General features: G+C 38.8%; 1 protein-coding gene across 1 annotated transcript in view; it reads right to left on the bottom strand.

Moving 5' to 3' along the window:
- CCDC158 (coiled-coil domain containing 158) overlaps positions 1–17,276 on the bottom strand; it is an 85,031-nt gene extending 67,755 nt beyond the window's left edge. The window contains exons 1-7 of the mRNA XM_021702404.1: positions 17,210–17,276; positions 12,620–12,837; positions 8,139–8,248; positions 7,698–8,025; positions 7,038–7,114; positions 6,117–6,227; positions 4,726–4,840 (exon numbers count right to left, since the gene is read on the bottom strand). Coding sequence (XP_021558079.1) covers positions 4,726–4,840; positions 6,117–6,227; positions 7,038–7,114; positions 7,698–8,025; positions 8,139–8,248; positions 12,620–12,837; positions 17,210–17,276 — 1,026 coding nt within the window. The remainder of the gene's footprint in view (positions 1–4,725; positions 4,841–6,116; positions 6,228–7,037; positions 7,115–7,697; positions 8,026–8,138; positions 8,249–12,619; positions 12,838–17,209) is intronic.
- Between the last annotated feature and the right edge of the window lie 1,191 nt (positions 17,277–18,467).

Raw genomic sequence — 18,467 nt, 5'->3', positions numbered from 1 at the left:
ACATATTTATTAGTTATATAAACACAAATATATGCAACTACCTCTTTGATAAATGCTAAGTATGAATACATAGAATTTATATACCTTTAACTACACATACATATATATGACTTTTAAAAAGTACTTATATAGGATCATCAAACAGTTTCACATTTACCTACAGAGTAGAATCATAGCCTACAGGGATTGGAATACACATTTTAATATTTACACTGGACATATTTTAAAAATGACTTTATATTTGACTGTATGTTAGATATCAGCAAGTATTTCATACGAATTAAATGTATATAAAACATTAGGCTACCAATAGAAACGTTAAAAGATTCTAATAAAGAAATTCTTGCACTCTTGTGCTCCTTTGGGGGCGTATATAGAAAAAAGCCATACAACAACTCAACCTCCGTGGCATGAGTAGCTTCCTAAGGAAAGTGGAGGAATGGTATCAGCTAATATAATCCTTTCAGCTCTATTATTATTGGGAAAGACCAAATCAGCACACACTTAGTAATGACATTAGGAATACTTAGGAGAAAGCCCACAGACTTTTACTGTGGGTGGACAAATGTAATCAGAGAGGGAACATGATCAGGCTAAGAGTCAAACACTTTAGGTTCTGGTCCAGTTCTGTCACATGACCTCTCTGAATCTCAATTTTTTTTTAATCCAAAATTTGAAAAGAATATTCTAGATAATCTTTGGAAGTCCTTTCAATTCTGTGTCTAATACTTTCTCACATGAGAAGAACAGTATTAATAAAGCTGAAATTCTATAATTTCCACTTGTCTTTGGAAACAAAATATGGTCAAAGAAACAACATTCTGAGCTATAAATTTAGTAAGAACACTTTCAAAGTGAAGAGTTACTCATATGACTAAAACATTTTCTAGTCCAAGCTTGGCATAAACTATTTTCTCTTTGAGCAAAGTATTTGTCCATGTGCTTTAAAAGCTTAAATTAAGACCTGCTATTTTGTCCGTTTTCATTTTTTTTAAATATCCTGGATCACCCTTTGATAACATCAAACTGGATGGTAAACTTCAGGAGACCAAAATTTAAAAAAGAAAAGAAAGAAAAGAACACAGAAAAAGAAGAGAGCCAAGTCTCCTCTTTCCCTCTAGGTTTATCAAGCATCAGAAGTTCCTCCAGACCCCTGCAGGAACATTGGTTTTGTAGTTGTCAGTACTGACTCAACTGCTATAGCTCTGCTTTTACCTTTCACTTTTTAGAGGAAAAATATTTCTGTTACTTAATCAATCAAGAAGAGAAATGGAGAGTGAAAGGGAAAACCACTGAAGTAGCAGCTGAGCTGAACAAACAGCTGTACAAGACACTACAAAGCCTTCTGAAATGTCCAGAATAAATACTGACATCCGAGAGATATATCAAAGGTTTTTTCTTTTTCTTTTCTTTTCCAATAGCAGCACTGGTTTTCCCTTTCACCATCTATGAATCTACTTTCTGTTTTGGATCACTGGACAAATAAGTACTTGGATCTCATTCGAATCTTTACAATGATTTTAGAGACGTTACCAATCAAGCTGAATTCTCTTTTGTTTTCTGTGCTCCGAAAGATGACACAGACATTGGATACTGAGAGGTGCTGTGGGTCAGCACAGGGGTGCATTGGCAGAACTGCACAAAGAGGTTTGCACAGACTCTTCCCGCACAGGATATAGCTCCAGCCAGTGCTACTAAATCTTTACTTTTTGAGTATGAAATTCAGCCCCAAATGCTTTCAAAGTAGGAAAAGTAAACTTAGAATCAAGATCATGAGATATTTTTGTTGTCAAAAAGCGAAAGTTAAGAGTAAAGCCAAATCTACAGAGCCAATAATGACAGCTTCTACTGGTCCAAATTCGTAAAGGGGAATTCTGGAGGTTCTCCTAAAATGGAAAGAGAAGAATAGAAAAAAGCATTACAGTAGAACACTTTTGTAAGCTACAAAAGCTACATCTACAATTTTCTTTGAAACACGGTTTCTATTTCCATCAGTATGAAAATATTTTGTTAATTTGAAGACACACACTGTCCTCCTAAAGGACAATTTATGCTTTCTAGTTGGAAAAGTTTTTTTCAGACCTATCATGTCATCCAATTTTTTAAATAATAAAGACTTTTTTCTGAAGGAGTCTGACCGCAGGTGAAAATACAATACTGTTTCTCATAAACTATGCTGATGTGTAGTATCTACACACTCATTTAAAGTTTCTTCTCACAAAAAATCTCACTTTTAATCATAGCTTTTATGTATTATTTTCTTTGATTTTTTTCCCTTAGTGTTATTTGGATAGTATACACTAATATGCTCACAAAAACAGTAGAAAATAAAATTGATTTTAAAGTTTTCATAGGCTTTAGCAATGTAAAGTCAAGGTATATGAAAATGAAAGAAATAAAGCAAGGATTTGTGGTTTTTAGATTTTATATTCAACAACAAAAACATTTCATAACAATAGAATATTTCATGGCCCCCAAATGAAATCCTTTTGTTAACTAGCTTGATTTTTCACCATGTGAAAATGTCACCATGATGACATTTCAGGCCAAAGTACATTCAACTCTATATTAACATGACAAGATAATCAGCTCTCAGTGTTCCCTGACTAAAGGGAGTTACTAATAAGAGAGCCTAGTTAACCACCATCTTGGTGCCAACTCCGTATTTTCAATATGTTGTTATGAATCTCATTGATCTAGATTAAAATTAGCTAAGGTGGTATGTCCCCCTTATTTTTATTAAATGTTGACCTTTTAAGACTGACAAAATTATTGGTGATCCACTATTTACATTAGGGCAAAATAAGATAATGATTCTAACATCATATCTATATGTATCATTATATATCCATACGGCCTCAGAACATTCATATGAAAAAGTCTGCAGTCATTCATCTGGATGCTTATGCTTCTACAATGCCAAAGAGATAAATATTTATAAAAACTCAAAAGCAGTTTTTGTATTCTTTGTATTCTTTGTATTCTATTACTGTATTCAGTATTCGTTAAAATTTCCCACCATGCTCAAATTTAGAGTTGAGCAGCATGGTGCTGTATCTAGACTGTATGTGAATTAGCAAACAATGGGTGATAGCTTATGGACAGGTCATTTTTCCAAGCAACATTACAATGGAAAGCTAGAGCACTTTCAAATTATGTAAGAAGACACAAGTGAGTTGAGTTTTGCTTAGGACTTCATAGCTTTTCAAAGGGTTTGTCAATAAACAACGAATATTTAATTTTTTTAAAATAGGTTGAATAGTGATGAATATCGGTTACTATATTGGTAAATACTGTTCCGTGAAACTCGTTTCAGTCATATGTGTATAATAGATAGGAAGGTAAGCTATTTCTTACTGTGGGTAGTGATGAAAAATGTTTGAAAGCCACTACGGTAGAGGATCCAAATCTCATAACTGAGATTATGTAGTTTCACATTACTCTTTATTGTTTAGACTTTAGTAAAGCCATGTCTAAATTTTCTATTCTTATTTTAGCTGTGCCACAGGGAATTAAGGTCGAGGTAATTTTACATTCTGCCCTTGAACTCGAGAACCAAGGGGGAACAGCCCCCTCCTGTGGCCAACACAGGGGTGACGGGGTAACTAAATGAGGGACTGCCCGAAGGAGGGCAAATGTCTGGAAGAATTAGAGCTGCAGTATTTACCTGCTTCTTCCCATGTGAAGTTTTTTTTTTTTTCTTGTACTGTTACCACCCTGTAGAATTGGGCTATTTTTTAGAGGAAATCTGGCAACTTCCTTATATTCTATTTCTTCCCAATCAGCTAAGGTGTGAGAAGTTGGCTAAAAGCGATGGTTAAAACGGGAGGTTCTCTTATAGGTAGGATGACTTATTAGAGTTTGTCTTCCAAACTGAGTCAATTTGGAGATGAAAGGTAGTGTTCACAAAACAAGACACGGGGATAGCAGGTATAAACTGGACTGCTGCAAACAGGCATGGATGGTGGGCCCCCCTTCTCACAGGGAATAAAGAAACTGAGCTCCTCTGAATGGGAGCCCTCTGCTGGTTTTTTAGGGTCTCTACTGTTTTACAAATGCTTGCGATTAATGAAAACATAAGCTCTGGATAAATGGTTGATAGTGAACAGCTCCTCTTTAGCTATGGAAAGTGAGAGAATAAAAACAACAGAATATCAAATGTGAGTATCTGGGTTTAAGAGGAATTGTGTGATAAAAGATGAAGATTTATCTTCCTAATTATTTTTTATTTAGACTAATCTTATTAATTCGGTTTGCTAGCCACACAGTGATTAATAACTGGGAGTTGAAGTAAAACCTAAGAGGTAGGCCCCTCAAGTACTGAGTGGTAGGGGGAGACTGCCTGGTTCCAAATCTTTGTTAGAGCTAAGCCTGTAAAAAAAAATTTAAGTGCTCTTATTTTTAACTTATTTTTTTAGAAACTTGAACAATTAACAATTAATCTGGATAAACCATTTAAATTAAAATTATTTATAATTTTTTTCAGATGTGTTCAATAATTCATCAGTTGCATCTAACACCCAGTGCTCATTACATCACGTGCCCCCTTTAAAAATTTTTTATAATTTAACATAAAACTATTTGGCATCCTCCTACTCCATCTTAAAAACTGCTTTTAATTTGACATTACTTTGATTCCTCATTTTCAAATAAACTATTAAAAAATTTGTAATTAAATCTGTGTATAATAGTGTGGGGAGGCAGAGCAGCCAAATCTAACCTCACCTTGTCTTCATACATCCTTTTGGCTTCTCTTAACTCAGAACGTAGCTGAGAAACAGTAGATTCCAGATCACTGAGCTGGCGCATATACATTGAATTTTGGTTTCTTGCTTGTTCTCTAAGAAGAGTTTAAAAGGGGAATAAAAGCAAACAGCAAACTAAGAATAAGTGTGATTTAGATACTGCCACTAGTTCTTTTATATGGCATTAACTAGGTGAAAAGTCTTTTATTTTCCAAAATTTCTTCTTAAAAGCTTCAGTTCAACCATGTTGTTAAGTGCTGAAACTAGATAGTATATATTGGAGTTCATTTGTACTATTTTCTCTCTACTTTTGTATATGATTGAAAATGTCCCAATAAAAGGTTTCAATACATATAAGCTCAAATTACAAAATTATTTCTATGTATACATATACGTTTTATTTATATATATTTACACATACACATGTGTTTTTGATTGATCCTATCAGTTGTAATATGAACAATATTTAAAACATCCAATTTCAAGAGGCCTAAATACTTGCAATACTTTTTTTTTTCCCCCTAAGGGAGAACACAGGGTGCAGGGGTGGCGGCTGCTGCCCCAGGCCTTGGCTACATATCGCGGACCCACATGCAGCACTCCTGTCCACCCCCTGGCCAGCGAGGACAGCCTTACAGGGAATACGTGTCTAACCCCTGGCGTGCAGACGGTACCGGCCTCTGGTCACACTGTTCTTGAGCACAAGGTGCGCGCTGCGCCCACTGCCTGGGAAGGATCAGGGAAGACTGAGCCCACCATGCCCGTGCCCAGTCCTCTCACACAACTCATTGCTTTTGGGCCAACAGGACGTGCTATTCCTAGTGACTGGGGCCTTTAGAAAGGCAGTCACAACATACTCAGTGCACCAATGGGGGAGACAGACGTGGACAAGGCGCCACAGTGACATCCCTTTAGTTGCTGTGTAAAGTACTGTTGCATAAAAGAGGAGAAAAGCCTAAAGAAAGAACTTCTAGTCCCTCCTCTCGAAGGAAATACCCCCTGCTCCTGTTCCCCCATAACAACGGGCCTCAGCCCTCAGCCGCGGGCTTGGCTGGCCTCTAGGGTGGGCCTGAGTCACGCCTGGAGCCCTGTCCTGCTGCCAACCTTGTCACCCTGAACAGCCCCCGCAACAAACTGGACAGGTGGAGGGGCGCAAATACCTTCTCACTTACGCCAATAATACTTCTTATATGGTCATATAATATTATCTTTAAGTAATCTTTTCCATTCATTTGAATGTGAGAGAAGTTTTACTTTCTTGTGAGATTTTAAAGCCAATTTTAAAAGATCTTAGGACAGAACATTAATGAAAACAGTATCTCTAAAATGAAGATAAATGATACCAATTTCAAACCACCAGGACACACATACTGAATGATTTCCAGTTGACTCTGGATGCTATTGGCTTGACTTCGAGCACTGCTAGCTTTCTCGGTAAGTCCTGTTATTTCGATTTCATGTTCACTTATTAACTGCTCAATCCTATAAAAAGAATGTGGTGTTTGTTATTTGATACATAAGATTTTCCTTGATTATGAATTATTCCAAAAATTAATGGTTTTCAACACTCACAAATTGAGTATTTTGCTTTGACTTTGAACATAGTGCTCATTTTAAGTTTTGGAATTCGGATTTTTTTTTTTAAATTTTACAATGGTAATAAGTTACAAGTACTATATATTATATGACACACATAGGGAAGTTCCTATAAGCCAAACATATTACAAATACAACAATAGGTTTTTAAATATTTACACTAAATCATAAAGACTTTATATCATAAAGCTTTACATTAAGCTCAAGTCAGGTTTTGTCAACAAATGAATGACAAAAGACTCTCTCTTTGACCAAACTTTAGTCAGGCTCCTCTGAGTCATCTTGTAGGCCTTGACCTTGGCACCCATCAACCCTTCCCCCAACTGCCCTGGCCTGCCCAGGCTTAGTAAGAATCTTGCTAAGTCAGTTTAGTGAGAATCCCCCCACCCTTGATGTCTCCACTGCCCCACTCACCTGCTCCTTGGCTGTAAATTCCTACTTCCTTGGTTGTATTGGGAGAGCTGAGTCTCATCTCTTTCCCCTAACACAGAATCCCTATTGCAAAAGCCTTGAATAAAGTCTTCCTGAACCTTTTAAACAAGTGTCAGAAAAATTTTCCCTTTCACATGAACTTGCCACAAACCAACGAAGAAAACTTTTGTTTCAGAACATTTTCGATTTTGGAATTGCTGATGAGGGACTGTAAACCTATGGTTTAGTTCACTATGACTTTCTATACTTCAGTCAGAAACCCACCTATCTTGATGTTGTTGAAGAAGCAATTCTATTTTATTCTGTGATTCAGACTTCAGTGCTTCAAGCTGATCCTCTACCTAGTTATAAAAAAGAGATGCTGATTTAGGGACTGGTAAATCTACATCTTGGAAACGTTGGAGATTTTCCAACCAAAGGACCACTTTATTGTTTTTAAAGATGTTATTTACTTACTTGTCAGAGAGAGAGAGAGAGAGAGAACCCCTGTGTGCACAAGTGGCGGGTAGGGGCAGATGGCGAAGCAGACTCCCTGCTGAGCAGGGAGCCCAGTGGGGGACTTGATCCCAGGACCCTGGGATCATGACATGAGCCAAAGGCAGACGCTTAACCGACTAAGCCATCCAGGTATCCCTAAAGGAACACTTTAGAAAGAAGCAAATAAAAGTAATATAGAAACCGAATACATTCTTTCACTGCATTTTATTAGATTGTTTACTTTGGGTGGTTATACTCTCATGAAGCCATACAGGCAAATCAAGCTAGTTCCCTTAAAGTATTGAGACATCATTGTAGAAATAACTGTTATTTTAGAGAACAAAAATGAGAACTTGGCTTACTTTTAAGAACTTAAAAAATTATATACCTAATACTATTCTCTTAATGAATTTTAATATAAAATTGAATAGTGTTCTCACCACTTACTGGAAATATCCTCCCTTTAAGATAAGAAATCTCTGTGTCTAATTCTCTTAGGATTTTACTAATAGCCGAGCCCATGTTGCGGAAGTGGAGAGTAGACACGCTCTCGTGTTCATATATTTTCTTGCCTGAGGCTTCTTCAAAGTCAGCTAGGATTGATCGGATTTCTTGAAGCACTCCCTCATGGCCAAGCATCATCTTTCTCAGCTGCTCTATTTGTGCGTTGCTATCTTTCAGCATGTCCTCCTTAAGGCATTTGGCAGCTTCAAGTTCATGAACTGTATTTTGAAGCTGATTTCTTAAATCCTCCTGGGACTGACTCTCCCTTCGTCTATGAAATAAATGAAAGAGAAGAAATAATATTGATAAAATTCATATTCACACAAGTAGTTTTATACTACAAAGAGTAAAACTTTAAAATAATTTTACGTAACGATGCCCAACCTGATGTCAGCCATGGCATCTCTCTCCATTTGCATCTCTTGAAGTTTTGTTTGCAAATCAATGACTGACTGCCTTAAGTAAAACTTTTGTTTCTCACGCAATTCATTGCTCTGAAAAAAAAAATGCCATGCAAATCAGCCTTTACCAGAGGAACATATTTCCTTAAATTATTAGGAAATTCCTAATAATTTCCAAAAATCCACATATTACTAATTTATTTTTATGTGTACTTCCTTCTCCTTTTACCATATTGCAAGGCCTAATTAATCATTTCTTACCTAGATTACTGAACTATCTTAACTTGTATCACTGTCTCAAGCTTGGCCCCTTTCAAAATCTATTCTTTACTTAATAACCAAAACACTATTTCTAAAACAAATCAGATTTCTACCTCAAGATATAGAAATAAGTTTTATTTTTGAAAGCAGGAAAACTGGTTAAAATTCTGTATACAGAAAAGTCAATCCCCACTTCCAACCCACTTAAAAACTTGACAGCAGACAACCACCCCCCAAAAGTCAAGGTGTTCTACCACAGAGAAATTCACTAAGATCTCTAAAATCAGGCACTGCGAGACCTCCCAGCATAAAAATTGATACAATGTAATCATCCCAAAGCAAAGCCATCAAGTTCTGCCTATTGCTAGACAGCTTGCCATCAGCTTTTTTATTGTCCATCCTTGAGTATGAACAAAAACCAATCAACCAACCAACCAACACCACTGTACACCTGAAGAAAGGTTATAAAATAAAAAACGGAGACCAAGGTTAAACAAAGAAGCAAACACGAGAAAAAAAGGATCCAAAGAAACAAAGTAATGCAGCAACAGAAGAACACTTCCGGAAACTTGTATTTGCAGAGAAATTTGAGAGACATCACAGCTGTAAAGTAAGAACGAAATACTATGCCAAGGAAGTGACCAAGTGAGAACTGAGTTCTTGGAAATTAAAAATATGCTTGCACACTAAAAAGCTGCAATAGAAATGTTAGAAGTCAAGAAATGTCCCCCCAAAGTAGGAAAGTAGGTAAAACTTTTGAAAGTAAAGGTAAGAGATTTAGAGGTATAACCTAGGAGATAACATATGACCAGTAGGAGCCACAGAATGAGAGAACTGAGAAAACAGAGGGAATGAAACTATCAAAGAAAAAACAAATCAAAGCTGAGAAGTACAAATCTGTGGACCAAAAGGATCCACTGAATCCCCAGCACAATGAATGAAAAAACTAAAATCCACACCTAAGCACATTATGGTGGATTTTCAGAGACAGAAGACTCTAAAGCTTCCAAAGACTGGGGCGCCTGGGTGGCTCAGTTGGTTAAAGCTTCCAAAGACAAACCTCAATTAAGTAAAAGCATATCATCCAAAAAGGAGCAAGTTTCAGACAGACATCTACTTCTCAGTAGCAATATGAAATGCAAGGACACAATATTTTCGAAGGACTGAAAGAAAATGACTTTCAACTTTATCCAGCTAAATTAAGTAAAAGCATCATCCACAAAGAAGCAAGTATCAGACAGACATCTACTTCTCAGCAATATGAAATGCAAGGACACAATATTTTCAAAGAACTGAGAGAAAATGACTTTCAACTTTACCCAGCTAAAGTCATTCTCAGAATGCAAAGATCCATAAAATGTATGCACATATACCCTTTAAGTTTCTAAAGATGTGCTTTGACTAAATGAAGAAGTAGATCAAGAGAAAGGAAGACAGAAAACAGTGAATTCTGGAAATCATGGATCCAATCAGAAAAGCAATGCAAAGAAGAAAACAGTTATAGACAGACCTAAGAAACTCACCTAGACTGGAAAATAGGACAGAAGACTCCTGAAGAGTCCGGGATCAAAGGAGGATTTGAGAGAAAACCTACATGACGGTTCTTTAAAAAAAAAAAAAAAAAGATCATATGATAAAGGCACACAGCATTAGGAAAAAGAAAGGCAAGAATAACCATCAGGAAAGGGGCGCCTGGGTGGCTCAGCTGGTTAAGCATCTGCCTTCAGCTCAGGTCATGATCCCAGGGTTCTGGGATCAAGTCCCACATCGGGCTCCCTCCAACATAAGAGTCTGCTTCTCCCTCTCCCTCTGACCTTCCCCCACCCAGCTCATGCTCTCTCTCTCGTTCATTCTCTCTCAAATAAATAAATAAAATCTTAAGAAAAAAAATAACCACCAGAAAAAACACTACACGGGAAAGGAAGTGTGATAGGATACTAGCTGGTTCTGCAATTGACAATGTTTATATAGCCAATATAAGGTTAAGGCCCTCTATCTTTTCCTCTTATAGTTCAGGTGAATGACTACAGTATAGTCTGAACTTTGGATGGCAACAGTGGAAATGGAAACAGATCTGAGAAATATATATGAGGTACAATGGATGGACATGGTGATAAAGTGACACCAGGGAAGACGTATCAAGAACAAATGAGGTTTGGGGGACCTGGATGGCTCAGTTTAGCATCTGACTCTTGATTTTTGGCTCAGGTCATGATCCCAGGGTCCTGGGATTGAGCCTCACATCGGGCTCCCTGCTTGGTGGGAAGACTGCTTCTCCCTCTCCCACTCCCGCTGCTTGTGTTCCTTCTCTCACTGTCTCTCTCTGTCAAATAAATAAAATCTTAAAAAATAAATAAATAAAGGGGCACCTGGGTGGCTCAGTCTTTAAGTTTCTGCCTTCGGCTCAGGTCATGATCCCTGGGTCCTGAGATCGAGCCCCACATCGGGCTCCCTGCTCAGCAGGAAGCCTGCTTCTCCCTCTCCCACTCCCCCTGCTTCTGTTCCCTCTCTCGCTGTGTCTCTGTCAAATAAATAATAAAATAAAAATAAAAAATAAAAAATAAATATTAAAAAATAAATAAATAAATAAATAATCTCAGCCACAGACTGTAAATGTGTACATAGAAAGGGCCGCATCTTTTCCAGCTTTATATATCCAGTACCTAGCACATGTGTTACATAGAGGTTCATGCTAAATATTACAAGTATCCAAATAGTCCTGTTATTTATTTAGAGATTTAACACATATTTACTGGGAGCCAATCAAGTGTCAGATACTCTGCCAGAGGATGGACAGGGAAAATGAATTAAGACACTGTTTCTTTCCCTCACTGGTATCTCTGTGCTCGCTCCATCCACCCATCCACCCATCCATCCACCCAACCCACCTATCCTCTTTATTAGTGAACTTATCATAAGGTATTATGACTATTTGTTTATATACCAGATCCTCTTCAAGTCTATGAACCCCTTATGAGTCCTACCTTATTCATCTCTGTATCCCTGTACATAATACAATAGTACATGATTTTTAGCACTTAATGAAGTTGTAGTTTTTTCCCTAAATGTGCTTACACAGTCTGAATGAGGTAGAACAAGGTGTTAATGAATACGGTAACACGAACTAAATACTACAATAGACATGTGCACATAGGGCAACAGCTGTACAGAGGAGAATATACCTAGTCCTGTTTAGAGCAAAGGATTCAGAAAAGGAAATGCTTGAGCTGAGTCTTGATGGATAATAAGAATTTGCCAGGCAGACAAGGTAAAGAAGAGGAAATGGGATGGGCAAAAGCATAAAGCTTTAGAAGAGCATGCTATCTCTAGGGAACAGCAAATAGCTAAATATTGCTGGAATGGAGGGTACATTTGGGGAACAGGTAGTAGATGAAGTTAAAATGTACAGAGAGGGGTTATATCATGAGAGGCTTTGTGTACAATGGTAAGTTTCACTTTTAGAAGACTACAGACTACTGGGACACAGTTTACAACTGTAAAGCTGGCTAAAGCTGGCTTCATTCTACATAAGATCTACTTAAAAATTTTTAGCAAATATAAAAATAAAATTTTAGCAAATAACTTCTATATACTATTTAGTTACCATATATACACATACATCTAAAAACCTATCCCCACAACTGCTTTGTAAAGAAAAACAAGGTATCAGGGCCCCTGGGTGGCTCAGTTAAGCATCTGCCTTCAGCTCGGGTCATGGTCTGGGGGTCCTGGGATTGAGTCCCATGTTGGGTTCCCTGCTTGGCAAGGAGTCTGCTTCTCCCTCTGACTTTCCCCCCTTCTTGTGCACTCTCTTGCTCTCTCAAATAAATAAATAAATAAATAATTAAAAAATTTTTTTTAAAAAAGAAAAACAATGTATCATGATAGCAGGACAGCAGGCCCGAACCAATTATTATAATTACAGATAAACATCGTTAATTATAACATTTTGAGCTATTCAAGTTTAATTAAAATTAACAATGAAACCAGGGAATTCTATTAACAAGAGAAAAATAGGTATATAAACTTCATGTGCCCAATTTTTAATACTGAAATAGAAGGCATAAGCCAAATTAACAAGTTTAACCAATAAATCCATCACTAAGTGTTTCTTTTAGTAAGTTTAGGTTCTGTTCCAAGGTAACGTGCCTCATTGTCATTCCCAAATGGCATAAAGTACTAGAAGAAAAGAACGCAACTCACTTCATTTAGTCTTCTCTGCAGATCTTTGACTTGATGTGAATATTCTTCCAAAACACGTTCAATGTGTTCCTTTCCAGGGTATGGGATGACTTTTCTAGGAGAATCAAGTTCCACTTCGTATTTGGGGAAAAAAGGAATTTGTGTCAATGTCCCAGCTGAAGATGTGTTTTCAATTATTGTACCACGAATAGATGACATAAAAAATGGACTTGAAGAACCTAAATATTAAAGAATTAATCAATCAACTTACTAATAAAATAATTTTGTGGTAAACATTATCCTAGGTGATTTCCTTAATGAACCCTGAAGATGCTCAAGGTCTTGGGGAAAATAGACGAGTAAAAGATTGGTAAGAGCTCTGAGAGAGACAAGCACTAGGTAAAAAGGAGATTAGGGAAGAGGAGGGAGTTTTACTTGATAGCAATCAAGTGATACCTGAGCTGAATGAACCTTGAAGTATATTAAGGAGAAGAGGAAGGGCATTGCAGGCAGTGGGAGCACCACAATTATTGGTGAGGAGGCTTGAAACAGCACAGATATTCCGGGTGACAGGAAAGAAGTAGCCAGATATGAGAATGAAGATATAAGCCAGATCTTGAAGGACCTTGTGGTCATGCCAAGGAGCCTGAATTTCATCTTGAAAGCTTCCGGAAGTCATTAGTGGATTTGAGAGTAAGAGAGTAGTTAACTAGGTTTGTGGTCTGAAAAAGCTGTCTGGCTTCAGTGTGGAGAATGCACTGGATGGGGATAAAACTGAAGTAGAGAATGGAGTCGGAGAAGGCTTTCAACGATGCAGGCAAGAAATGGCAAGCGTCTACCCTAAAGCAGACAGTGGTGACAGACAGAAAGGGTGTCGACTTGAGAAATATATGTGGTAAGTAAAAGACAGGGGGGTGTCAAAGATCTCTATTGGGTTTTGAGCTTCAACATCCAAGTAATGCTGTTTGATTTGTGAGTTCAGGAGTATGTGTTGCTTCAGAGATAAGGATTTGGGAATCATCAGCATTTGAATTCTAGTGAATCCCTGAAGTCAATGGGATCATCCAGAGACAGTAGTATAGAATGAAAAAAGAGGACCAAGAAGAGTACTCTGAAGAAATACCAATATTTAAAGGGAAGATAAGGAAGTAAAACCCAGGAAGATTCACAGAAGAGCCACAGAGATATTAGAGAATTATATTCAAGAAACACCACTGGTTTGGACTGAGGGACAGAGACAGTGTGAGATGAAAAGAGACCTTCCAATAAGCAGAAACCCCTCAGCTGAAAACATACGCTATCTTTCATATAAAGGAAGGAGGTCTCATGGGGCACCCAGGTGGCTCAGTTGGTTAAGTATCTGCCTTTGGCTCAGGTCAAGATCCTAGAGTCCTGGGATTGGGATGGAGCCCCACATCTGGTTCCCTGCTCAGTGGGGAGCCTGCTTCTCCTTCTCCTTTTGCCCCTCATCCTCCCCCTGCTCGTGCTTGGGTACACGCTCCCTCTCTCTCTCTTTCAATTACATAAATAAAATCTTAAAAAAAAAAAAAAAGGTCTCAAAATTAGACCCAAGAGTCCAGAGAATGGCTCCAAGAACCATGAGGAATTATTCCCAAGCCTGAGTCCTAATCAGGGAACGGGAAACCTGTGCTCAGCTAGATTTCAGAATCGTGATGGACCGTGTGCCTCCTGTTTTCCCCATTTGGAATGGTAGTTTTGATAGATGTGGCCCTGCCACTGTACGTTGGCTGTCACAGGTCTTCAGATGAAGAGGAACTCAACTCAGGGAGCCGTACTTAAGGACTTACAACTGAGGAGCTTCATCCATACCTGAATCTAATTTCAAAAAAGAGATTCTGGCCTTTGAATGGATGGATGCTGTAATGGGATGAGACTGTTAAAGGCCTTCTTGGGAGAGAGTGAATGTACTTTGTAGGTGAGAGAAATGTAAATAATTTGTGACCAGAGGTGGGCAAACTGTGGTGCTCTGAAAGTATGTTCATAAATTCTTTGATGGTCCTCCCTTTAATAGGTAGAGGTTAATTTCCCTCCTCTTTGTAAGAAAGGAGAAATAAGAGTGAATGTGTTAAGCATGTGCACATGTATGTCAGGGGAGAGGGGAAGCAATTACTTACTTTTGCAAAAAGAAACCCTGGAAGAATAAAACAGAAACTCATGAAAATGGTTAGCTATAGGGGTATAGGAATGGGCAGAAATAGAGTGGAAGGGAGAGGGATGGCAGCAAAACTCTACTGAATATATGTTTTCATTAAGTTTTTACTTTTGAGCCACGTACATGTTATACATATTCAAAAAATAAAATGAAGTTGAATACTAACAGAAATAAACCTAAGGGTATAGAAAGTTTGTAACATAATGTCACAAAGAAAATAGTTCCTTAAAATAACTAGAACACAGTACTCTGTGGTCTTCGTGAGCCTCACTTAGCTGGGAAGTTGTTCACGGTGGTAGCATGGTTATAATTCTGAAACGCTTTTGTATGGACCATGCAAGAGAGAAAATGAACAAATATGCTGAAGGTTTTGGAAACTAGAATTTCACTGTAGGGGAGATGCAGATATGGAATGAGAGAAAATGAGGAAGAACTCCACGGTTCTGGATTTGAATTTGAGTTATCCATGTGAATTTATGATCAAAAAAATCTATTTTGAAACTTTATCCACGGAATGCTCCTCTAGCATTATCAAGGACACAGATGAGATGGGAGATTACGACTGTGAGGTGACAAACTGATGGAAAATCCACAATTTGTGTATTTTCTCTAGGAGAATCTTCCAGAAGCCCAGTACAAAAATGGAGAAGGCAGTCAGCCTGATAAAGATGGAGGTTTTCCTGTAAGAGTGCAATAGAAGAATACGAGAAAAAGTTGAAGAGATTGGCAAGTGGTTGGCTGAAAAAATGAATGATAAGAGAAAGTGAGGATAAGAAGCGGTATTACTTTAGGAGAAAATGGCGGAACTAGAGCAGTTGTTCTCAACCCTTACTGGAAATCAGTATCACCTGGGGAGTCTAAAAAAAAATCCAGTGGTACCTAAGCCCCATTCCAGACCTACTGAATCAGAATCTCTAGGTGTGGATCTAAGCCATATAAATGTTTAAAATCTCAAAAAGTGATTCGACACGGAGCTGTGGTTGAGAATCACTCCTTTCATGAGGCAGAATAGGTGCTCTAGGAATAAGGGACTGAGAGGGTTGGAAGACAAGAGGTTGGATTTCAGAAGTCTAACAGTTCTTGGTAATAAGATCCAAGTAAGAGAAGTGGGGTGGCTAGAGTCAAGGTCGAGATGAGAAGAACTAAAAAGGTCAAGAAGCTTTAAGATCTCAGATGGGTCATGTATGAGGACAATGATATCCTGGGATGATGATGTGCCTGAGGAGGGAGAGACAACCCAGGAGCTAAGCGCTGGTGCCCCAATGAGTACGAGGGACAGAGTGTGTGGGGAGGTGGGTGAGTGGAGTGGGCAGGGGAGACGGGTACAGCAAGGTGGAGGGACAGAGGCATCTCAGGATGGCATAAGCATCCTAAAAAGCAGAAGATTTCTCAAAGTATTTGTGCTGAAATAAAGGTGTTTAAGCAGACCAGTAAAGCAACAGAGCTGTAATTGCGAATAAACTTTGGGTGCATTCTTTTAGATGAGAGAGACAGGCAGGGAAAGCAGTCAGGGACCGTGCAGGCCACTTGCCTAACGGCCAGAAAGTCCATTCCCTAGCTCTCCCCTATTCTGCAGTGTGTTGCAGAGAACTACTTTTCCCAGGCTCCCTTTCCACCTTGTCTCCTGGGAGGTCACCATGGGAGGTGCTGGGAAGACCCGGAGGCCGGCCGAGGAGAAGAGAAGCTGCGCCTGGCACAACTCTGACTCCGTTCACCTGCCTCAGCTGAGCTTCTGGCCCTGAGTGGTGGTTTCCGCTCCCTCCGGGCAGCCCTCTTGGACGTGTGAGCTCTCGCTTTCCTGCCCTCAGAACACTTCCTCTTCTCATTGTCCTTCCAGCCCCAGGCTGCGCCTCCCTGGGTTGCCTCTTCCCCTGTGAGGCTTCTCAGCTCTTTCGACACCAACTCCTTGCCAATTCCCTGCACTGTTCTGCTGATTTATCCCACCTGTTACCATTTTCCTGCTGGCTATCCTTGGACTGAGATCGGTTTGGGCAGAGGGGAGGGGGCCGGAAGTAGGTCAGTAGAGATGGAGGGAAGAATGGATTTGAGAGCCACTGCCTACACCAGAAGGAGCATGCCTGACTGGATGGGGTGGGCAGGGGAAAAGGAGTCAAAATGACACAGGAATCTGGCTTCGAGTGAACCAGGGAAGAGAAGGTGTTAGGGAAACATGGAACACGTTGTAGTCCCTCAACACGGAAACAATTTTTAAACCAAAAAAGTAATGTAAACATTTGCTAAAAAAAATTGATATGCTATTTTTAAAAGACTAAACAGTTTCTTCCTCAAAAAGTAGAATTTCCAACAATAAACATTCATTACCACGGTCTGTGCCCTGCAGTTAAAACCAAAACATACTAAAAAACAGCAGCCTGAATGAATATTCTGAGGGCTGCTTAATTCCAATTTTCCCATTTTGTTTGATAAAGAATACGCACCTCCATTGGATGTGACACCACTACTTGATAAAAGATCATTATTTGATTCACCAGCTTTTTGTTCCATATTAAATATTGCTACCTCTTCTTAGAGATCTTGAAATATGAGTGCTTCCCTGTTTGGTTCTTTTAGTTCTTATCTATAAAAGACAGGGATCTGATCTTTATTAATAAGGTACTATGAGAACAAAATTCATAGAAGAGGAACTGACTTTGTTCATATTTCAAATTTAGTAATAACTCTTTACCAGGAAAATATTTATACAGAAATATTTTATCACTACATAAAATTAATGAGTGAATAGACTCTTACTGTAGAAATTGTTGCTTTTAATATCTAAGTAGCTTATTAAGGACAACCTGAAAATCAAAAACTAATACTTTAATTACGATGATGATTAGCACTCTGGTTACATGGTTGAATAATGGTAGAAAATATCTCCTTAGTGAAAAGTCACAAATTAGTTAAAAAAAATTCACAAACCAGCAAATCGGAAATCATTAATAAAAGCTAAAAAACTTCTTTAATATCAAACAGTGCTCATAATTTTAGATTAGGCCAAGAAGACTTCTGGGTTTGGAGAAAAATGGTGGTGGCCTGATTCCAAATCTCCCCCTCATCCTCTGAAAACAGCTATAAAATCAACAAGGAGAACAAACGCATAAAAGCACATGGGCTCTATGCCTTCAGCATCCCTAGATGACAGAGATTACTACAACCTTCAAATTATCTGTTAGCAGAGGGAAAATGTTTTCCCAAGTTGCTCCTACCGTTCACCCGCCAGCCCTGTGGGCATGTAGGTATGCAGAATGGGAGAGGAGACACTGGAAAACTGAAAAGGAGCAGGGGGAGCAGAGGGCTGGAGGCAGCACAGACATATGCACCCCAGAAAGTGAGCAGGAGAAGCCAAGATGTTAGGCTCCGGTTGCAACTAGGTAGAGTCCACAGCCCTGGCTACCTGGTAACGGCCTGAAAGTGAGGGGGACCAGAAGTAGCAGCCTCAGAGAAGCAGTGTTTCTGGAGAAGAAGAGATGATCTCCCCAGCAGACATGGCCACAAAGGAGGGAGTAGGGACCATTCAGGCACCAGCAGAAACAAAAAGCAGCAAGATATGCCAACCCTCTTTCTACCCCTCCCACTCCTCCACCACCACGCATGACAGAAACTGCCCAGAAGAGGGCACTCTCAAACTAAATCCTGTCCACAAGATGAACAGGAATAGATACAAGCAGGCCACACCCACACAAAACTATTACA

This window comes from Neomonachus schauinslandi, chromosome 2 (genome assembly GCF_002201575.2).
Source record: "Neomonachus schauinslandi chromosome 2, ASM220157v2, whole genome shotgun sequence".
NCBI classification, from domain to species: Eukaryota; Metazoa; Chordata; class Mammalia; order Carnivora; family Phocidae; genus Neomonachus; species Neomonachus schauinslandi.
Note: the sequence above shows the minus strand (reverse complement) of the source record. Positions and strands in the feature narration are given on the sequence as shown.